The sequence below is a fragment of the Chenopodium album genome, chromosome 27 (assembly GCF_948465745.1).
Source record: "Chenopodium album chromosome 27, dcCheAlbu1.1, whole genome shotgun sequence".
Lineage (NCBI taxonomy): Eukaryota > Viridiplantae > Streptophyta > Magnoliopsida > Caryophyllales > Amaranthaceae > Chenopodium > Chenopodium album.
Genome location: NC_137860.1, coordinates 16,128,036 through 16,136,388, shown reverse-complemented (window position 1 = coordinate 16,136,388; position 8,353 = coordinate 16,128,036). Strand labels below are relative to the sequence as shown.

At 34.7% G+C, this 8,353-nt stretch overlaps 1 protein-coding gene across 1 annotated transcript; it reads right to left on the bottom strand.

The window, feature by feature from the left end:
* Positions 1–532: 532 nt before the first annotated feature.
* Positions 533–2,446, bottom strand: LOC145619713 (protein FAR1-RELATED SEQUENCE 5-like). The gene is made up of 3 exons (XM_081674416.1): positions 2,260–2,446; positions 1,921–2,140; positions 533–1,604 (listed from the first exon to the last, which is right to left on the bottom strand). Exons 1-3 carry the CDS (start codon positions 2,444–2,446, stop codon positions 533–535), a joined length of 1,479 nt encoding a protein of 492 aa, XP_081530542.1.
* Between the last annotated feature and the right edge of the window lie 5,907 nt (positions 2,447–8,353).

The following is an 8,353-nucleotide window of genomic DNA, read 5'->3' as shown; positions in this document are numbered from 1 at the left end:
ACTTACTAAAAAATATTTCTTATTATGTTTTCAAGTTAATAAAAGAAATACATGGACAAAAAATAAACCATGCAACTATTCAACTAAAATTTTATATGTATTCTATGTATCAAATCAATAAAAAAATTTGTAATTCAACAGTTGAGAATGTATTTCTAATTGTAGCCTCAAAAATCTAATTATAGCCTCCAACAATGTATTCCAAAGAGCCTGCCTTAAAGAATCTCGGGAGGAAGGAAGCTAACATTAAAGTAATTATCAGGCACATAAACTTCCAATCCTTGATTGTGATTTCTTGGATGACATATCATACCACCAGGTGGAAGATCATATTGACTCTACAAAAAAGAGTAAGAAGTAAAAAAAAATTAATTATGCAAAATTAAATAACATATAAACTTTAGTAAATAACATTAAACTCATTAAAAATAACATAGCTTACTAAATAAAATAACATAATTATAAAATCAAATAACATAATAAACACATGAAATAACATTTGAACATCATAAAAGAACTTATAAAAAAGTACCTACACAGAAAGTTGAGCTTTATCCTTTGTATACTCGATATATGCAGCTTGTTTATACTTCCATGACCTGATTTGACTACATTTTTTCTCCACAAAACTCTTTGGTCTATCATTTCTCACATACTTCTCCCTTCTTGTTGTAGGATCTTTCACATTATCATATGTAGTAGGAAGAAGCAGTTGATCACCACATGAAGTTGACAAATTAGCATTTTCATTGGGTAAACTACCAGAATTATTTTCAGCTTCTTGCTCCCCAGATTGTTTTGAAGTTGCTAATAAATCCTCAATTTCCTTCTTCATGTTCTCAAAACACAAGTCAATAACTTTCCTAGTACACAAGTCATTTTGACTAGAATTCACCAATTGGACCAAGTTCCTAATAATCAAATTTCTCCATACACATGAGGGAACAAATTTAGGATCATTCGTCACCTTTTCCTTTCCTCCATTAGTTGCCATAGCCGATTTGGTCCATCGAGGAAACACATACCAATCAGGAATTTTTTCGATACAATGAATAAGAAAGATCCTCAACGAATGCACACACAATATACCCGACTCACTAAACCCCTTGCAAGTGCAATCAACTTTAACCTCCTTACAATTGAAGGTAACAACATGCATAATATGATCTTTGGCTTCACGCCAAACATGATAAATGAAGACAGAATCTCTAACATCCAAAATCTTCTGTTTATATGCATTTGCAGTTATGTAATTTTCCTCAAACAACAAACCAATTTCCCTTGTATATATCTCCTTAGCATGCAAAATCAATCTAACCTCAGCAAATGCAAGATATCGATTGCCATTTGAAGTTTCAAAATCATCCCCATTTTCATCGTTCCTCCACTCATCAACAACATCGTTAAAATGCCTATAAAAATCACATAAGCCATCTGTTTTTGATAATCTGTGTGAAACTGACTTATTAGTTGTTTCACTCCTTTGAGAGGATAAAATACCACCTGAAAAGTACTCTTTGGAATAAGCTGGACACCACTTTTTTTTCAAATCATTTATCCCTTGAAGCCATTTATTATTCCAACACTTATACTTCTCCATCATTCTGAAAAATGAGAATAACACAACATATAAACCTCATGTAACATAAAGTTTTCTACATAATAGCATAAATTTTCCTACATAACAACATAAAGCCATAAGTGCAGTAATATTATAATTCGTATAAAATAAAATAACAAGAAGCTTTAAAATAAATAACATTAAAAAGATTCAACATAACATGATATATTCATGCATTAAAAATAACTTGCCCACATAAAATAACATGTAATTATACACGAGCTAACATATTCTAAAAATAAAATAATATGAAACACTCATCAGAATAAAATGAACTAAATAATACTAAATATAATTACCTTGCCCAGTAATGCTCAAACTCTGCTTCTGTATCAGTATACTTCAAGACATAATTGAAGATACTGTTAAATCCTTTCAAAGCTTTTAAGTGAGGAATATTCTTTGTTGCATTTTTACCAATATGCCAAGTACAAAGACGATGACAAGAATTAGGGAAAACAATAGAAATAGCTTTGGCCATTGATTGACATTGATCCGTCATGATAGTTATAGGCTGAACTTGTCCCACAAATCTCAGAAATGTATTGTACAGCCAAATGAAAGAATCATGCTTTTCATTCAAAAGAAACCCAACTCCAAACATGACATTTTTATTGTGGTGGTTCATTCCCACAAACGGAGCACAATCATGGCATATTTATTGGTTCGATAAGTTGTATCAAACACTAGCAAATCTGAAAATGTTTCATAATCTCGTTTCATAATCCCATCTCTCCAAAAGAAACTAATGATGTGCCCTTTCTCATCATCAAGCTCCAAATCATAGTAGAAGTCGGTCTCCTTAGCTTCCCTCTCAGCAAACATCTTTAACAACTACTTAGTGTCACAACCTTCAATCTTCTTTCTCTTCTCCTTTCCTACTGCATTATAAACATCTTTAACAACACAACCAACTGATTGAAAACCACCACTCTCTTTCCTAACAAATCGATATGCATCACTTACACCCATACCATTGTCTTTCCAGGAAGTGAACATATCCAATTGATCCTTACTTACATTTCTTTGAGATCTTAACCAATGTCTTTTATCAACATCAACCAATTTGTGGTTGTGGTCCATAACATGTCTTTTACAACGATGGACACCTGACTTATCAACAGCAAACAGTACATGAGCTTTGCATCCAGTCCTAAAATCTGTCTTAGTATATCGCTTTGGAAGACTTTGTTTTTTAAACCCTTCTTTTGAACAAACAAACTCCCTTGCACATACAGTCCCATCATTTCTAGGCCTTGTCTTCCCTTTGCGAATACTAAATCCAAACCTATAAGCATAATTGTTATACAGATTATATGCTTCATCAGCATCCTTGACTTCAGCATCAATCAATTCAGATGTATCTGCTTCTGAGTAAACGTGTTGACCAACTGAAAGAATCATCAAATATGCAAAATAATAAAAACTTCTTTCAGAATAACATATATACTTCATTAAAATAACATTTATTTGTTAATTAATCTGCATTACTAAAAATAAGAGAATAACATCAATTTCTTAAAAAATGACATACATTATTTACAAAATAACATCTAGTTCATGCAATTTAAAATTTAAGAATAACATATACTTCATTAAAAGTAACATTTAATTATTAATTGAAAAAAGAGAATAACATCAATTTCTCTAAAAAAAATTAACGTAAGTTATCTACAAAATAACATCCAATTCATGCAATCTACAATTTTAGAATAACATATAATTCATTAAAAATAACTTTAATTTAATATTACTGAAAAAAGAGAATAACATCAATATCTTACAAAAATAACATATAATTAAAAAAGATAACATCCAATTCATGAAAATCACGATCAATTGATTTGAATAAAATTTAAAAGCTTCACCTGCTGATGATGAATCAAATTCATGGTCGTCCGCTTGCTCTGTAATGATTTTCGCTTCAAACTCAACAAGAGCAGATTCAGTACAACGAGCATCATCGGCCTCAATACCTAGCAAATTTCGCAAAATCATATTCAAAAAAGTAATTGATGAAAAAGAAAAATCGGAGAGAAAAATTTGCAATTGAAAAAATAGAGGGAAAAAAGTATATCAAGAAGGGAGAAAATTGGGAAGGAGTGATAATGGAGAAAGAGCAGGTTGATTATATACTTAATGCCCCAGCAGCAGAACGCCGTCGTTTTGGAACCCGGAGTACCATGCTGACGGTACTCCGGGAGTAACATAGAAATTGCGCTCCTAAACTAGAGAGAAAAACTCCTAATCTAACCATAAGAGAGAGAAAATAAAAGAGGCTAAACTACTCTAATCTAATCTAGGGTAGAATAAAAATGTTGATTGAAAGTTAATTGAAAGTAGAAGAGAATAACCCCAAAGGGGGGTATTTATAATACAAGCTAAGAAAAATAAAAGAAAAGAGAAATATAAAAAAATAGAAAACAAACTAAACAAAATAAATAAAAAAAAAAAAAACTAACTAAAAAAATTAAAAGAAAACAAAACAAAAAATAATCCCCAATTCCCCTCAAAGACCACGCATCAGACCCTTTCACTCCACACCCACGCATTCCACCTTCTGCTTCAATTCGAATCTAATGGCTGCTCTGACTTCTGATCTTCACCATTCACGCATCATCAACGCACATCATCATCACAAATAGAAGATCAACGGCAATCACCAAGCTTCAATTGTTTGATCTCATTAATTATCACGTGTGAAGCTCGTGAAGTGGTTCGATCGAATCGAAGGTGGGTTCGACCGAACTATGGGTTGGTTCGGTCGAACCATGGGTGTGTTCGACCACTCCTCTAAAAATCAGAAAACATCGAATGATTCTGCTTGTTTTCGCCCTTTTAATTCGACCGAACTTCTCAATGGGTATGCTCGAACCCAATTGATTTGAATTGCTCTGAATTTTGGGCGCTGTTGTTGTGCGATTTGGTGATGTGAAATTGCTGCTCCAAAGTGGTTGTTCATGGTGGTTCAGTGGCGGTGATTGGAGGTGGTGTGAGTTGGTGTGGTTGCGTGGGCTGGTGTGGAAATTGGTGTTTTGCGTGGTGGTGTAGCGCTGGTGGGAGCTGGAGATTTGGCTGGTGGATTTGTGGTGTTGGGCTGCAGATTTGCTGTTGGTTTTAGGGGCTGGAATGCGTGGTGGAGTTGAATGGTGGCTGCGTGTGGAGTGATTGGTGGTGGCTGGTTGAAACAGGGGCTGCGCGCAGAGGTAGTGCTGTTGGAGTTGTTATTGGTGAGTGTGAGGGAGTTGCGTGGGTGGTGTTGTGTGAGCTGTTGTGCTGGCAGCAGCGTGAGGCTGCTATGGCTGTGGTGTTGGTTGCGTGAAGAGCTGGGAGCAGGGGAGAAGCTGTGTGGTTGTGGTGGAGGTTAAGAAGGTGGGGTGATGGATAGGAGGCAGCAGGGGCTTGATGTTGGAAGCTTGTGAATTGTGAATCAACCCTTTAAGCTCCAAAAATGACTTTTATTTAAAACCCGTGCCTCGACCCGAACACGTACCTACACATCAACCAAACCGAGGAGAGAAGTAGGGACAAAAACTAAAAATAAAATAAGGATAAAATAAAGTAAAGTAAAATACTAAAACTAAACGAAATAATAAAATCAAAAGAAAATAAATAAAATAAAATAATGAAAACAAACTAGAAAATAAAAGAAAAATAAGAGGAAAACGAGAAGAAAAATAATAACAAGAACCTAGACTAAGAACAAAAGAGAATAAGAAACATATATAAATAAATTACGAAATTAATTTAAAAACTATTAAAAACTTCAAAATACTCAAATAGAAAGATAAAAGACGAGAATAAGCAAATAAAAGGAATAAAGGACAAAATGGGCTAAATTATTGGAAAATAAGCCGGAACACGACTCAATAAATACCTTAAAAGTGACATAAAAGTCACTTATCAAACTCCCCTAAGCTAACCTTTTGCTCGTCCTCGAGCAAATTAACATGAAACACGGGAGATGGAGAATAATTATTCAAGCAAAACTAAGACACTAAAGTAGACAAGAATGTACACTAACTCACTTTCGTAGGAATCACGGTCAATATTAGCGATAAATGACAAGCCCTTTAAACCCCTAGAGGACGAGTGTTCTCTCGTGAGGGTGTCCTAAGAGTTTAACCCACAACTCTAAATAAAAACCAAGGCAAGGCAATAAAAAGGAAAGAAAAAGAAACATAAAAAGAGAAAGAAAACACAAATTCATATTTGGACAAGAGATAGGAATAGACACCAATGAATGCAAATCTTTCTAAGTAGACAAATGTATGCACGTTCTAAGATGTCAATGGTTGATTGAAACATAACATATGCTAAGCATAGAGAACTAATGAGGACTCAATCCACCCTAGCCCCAACCAATCGGGCCGCGTTCTCTCCACTAGCTTCAAATCAACCCTTCAGCTAGCTTCTCATGATTCCACGAAGGAACTGGAAAAAAATAAAGAAATGAAAAACATAGAGAAGGTAATCCCGACATCTCAACTATGCATACTTTCTCCATAGGTTTGAAATCTATCTCCCTCCACCGTTCTTTGACCTAACCCCACTTAAGTCTAAGGGTCTTTTATTGGGTTGAAACGTAAGGCTAAGGGTTAAGGCAGGGTAAAAATTTGAAAATTTTGGTGATATTTCCTAAGTGAAGCAAAAGAGTGGCCTACTCTCAAAAACAAACTCAAGAAGTCACAAAATATCAAACAAAAATACCAATAATGCCATCTCCCCCAAGCTTACTCAACACTAACACACAATATATACAAAAAATGAAGGAACGCTCCCCCCCAAGCTTGAACGAAGCATTGTCCCCAATGCTTAAACTAGGGTAGAAAACGAAACCAAACTAAAATATAGTTGTGTTTTTTTTTTTTTTTTTTTATTTTATTTTATATGTCCTTGCCTTTTTTTACTATGGACAGCTTTTTCTTGAAACTTCATTTGATTTTCTTGAATTGCATATTTCTTCTCAAACTTTTCTGCATATTCTTTTCAAGCTCAACTTTCAATACCGTACTTAAACCAATTCACAAAGTTTTCATGCTCATGATCAACACAATTCACTAACTAAAAGGGTTGGTAAACATAGGCCATTGGGTTTGTAATGTGGTTCAGACAAGAAAGGGAAACATTAGGCTCAAATTGGTTAATAAGTAGGTTGATGCAAAATAGAAAACCAAATTTGTAACAAAATTAAAAGAAGATAAAGAAAAATGAGAAAATGTGCCCTTTTCCTCCCCTAGAGTGGCTCGGTCACGATCTCGGGAGCTAGAGGTCAAAACAAGGATTAAGACATGCATAGTCAAGGATCCTAAATTGCCATTCAACAAGGTGATGAAGGCTAGAACAAATGAAGCTCACAAGGGATTATAACCAAACAAATACCAACCAAGGGTTTCAAATCCACTATAGAGAGCAACTCCATCTTACCACATTCCCGTGAACTAAGGCTTCATGAACCCCTAAAAGTTCTTAACCTGACTACCTTAGCATATAGTATCCTAGAGTCAATCAATGACACTCTCAAACCGTGCATACATTTACCACTTAGGAAGAAAAACATTCAAGAATACAAGTCCCAAAACAATATATCCAAAATAAGAACAAACAAAACACATTTTGCTAAAATTACCTTGAAAGTAAGCAAAAATATTTTTGGACTTTTCAAAATATAAGAAAAGACATGGAAATGCATATACTCAAGTGCATGGCATAAATGAATCAACATCCCACCAAACATGATAGAATACCCTCCCCCAAGCTTGAATGAGACAAATATACTCAAACATAAACCAAATAAACCATGGGAGGGGAAAAGAAAGAAATCAACCCAACAAACCAACATGTGTCCAACGAGTCACCAACCATTAGAGAAAGAGCTAGGAAAGATATTACCGGATATTTGTGGGTGTAAATACCCGCAAATGAACCAATTTAACCTTTCAAAGCCGATTTCCTTTTGAATTGAATCTCGTTTTCCATGTGCTAGCAAAAATAGGCATCAAAATTCCTTGATTCTTGATCCAATCCAATGCATAAGTGTATATTAAGTCATGTAACTAGCAAAAGGCACACAAACATTTCTGTGAGAGAAAATCTAATCTAAATAGAAAAGAAAATGAAAGCAATAAAAAACTCGGGTTACTTCCCGAGAAAGGCTTGTTTAACGTCCAAGCGAGACCGCTCTAGTAAATAATATTGCAACGAACGCAAGATCTTATCAAATGCACTACTACACATTTCATAAGATAACAAGTAGGCAAATGATGGAAGGAGGACGTGCAACAAGACTATTGCACATAAGTGAGGAGGAAGATGCCAAAAGAAAGAAGAAAAATCAAAAGAAAAATCATGAAAATAAGAAGAAAAAGAAGAAGAAAAACAAGGCAAACTCTCCTCAAAATCTTTTTAGGTGGCATAATCACCCATTTCCTCAAAAATGGGAGGATGAGAAAGAAGAATCTCATCAAAGAAGAGAGGGTCCTCAATAGGCTTTAAGACAAAAGAGGGGAGGAACATAGGATAGTAAGGGATGTGGTCAAATTTCCTTGAGAAAGGGACATGAGGAAGGGGAGGAGAAACAATGGTCTCACAAAGCCTCACATCACCAATGAGGGCATGAAAATCAATCATAGAATCCTCAAAAGAACACTCTTGACTCACATCTCCCTCAAACAAAAACTCTCCAAGAAAAACAACCTCATCTTCCTCTCTATCACAACGATGAACAACAAC

Excerpts from the sequence above, each read along its gene's own strand:
- LOC145619713 (XM_081674416.1), bottom strand. The coding sequence starts at position 2,446 with ATGTTTGCTGAGAGGGAAGCTAAGGAGACCGACTTCTACTATGATTTG. Across the intron at positions 2,141-2,259 it reads ATATGCCATGATTGTGCTCC|TTCAGCCTATAACTATCATG; the intron begins GTTTGTGGGAAT and ends TTGTGGGACAAG. Across the intron at positions 1,605-1,920 it reads TTTGAGCATTACTGGGCAAG|AATGATGGAGAAGTATAAGT; the intron begins GTAATTATATTT and ends CTCATTTTTCAG.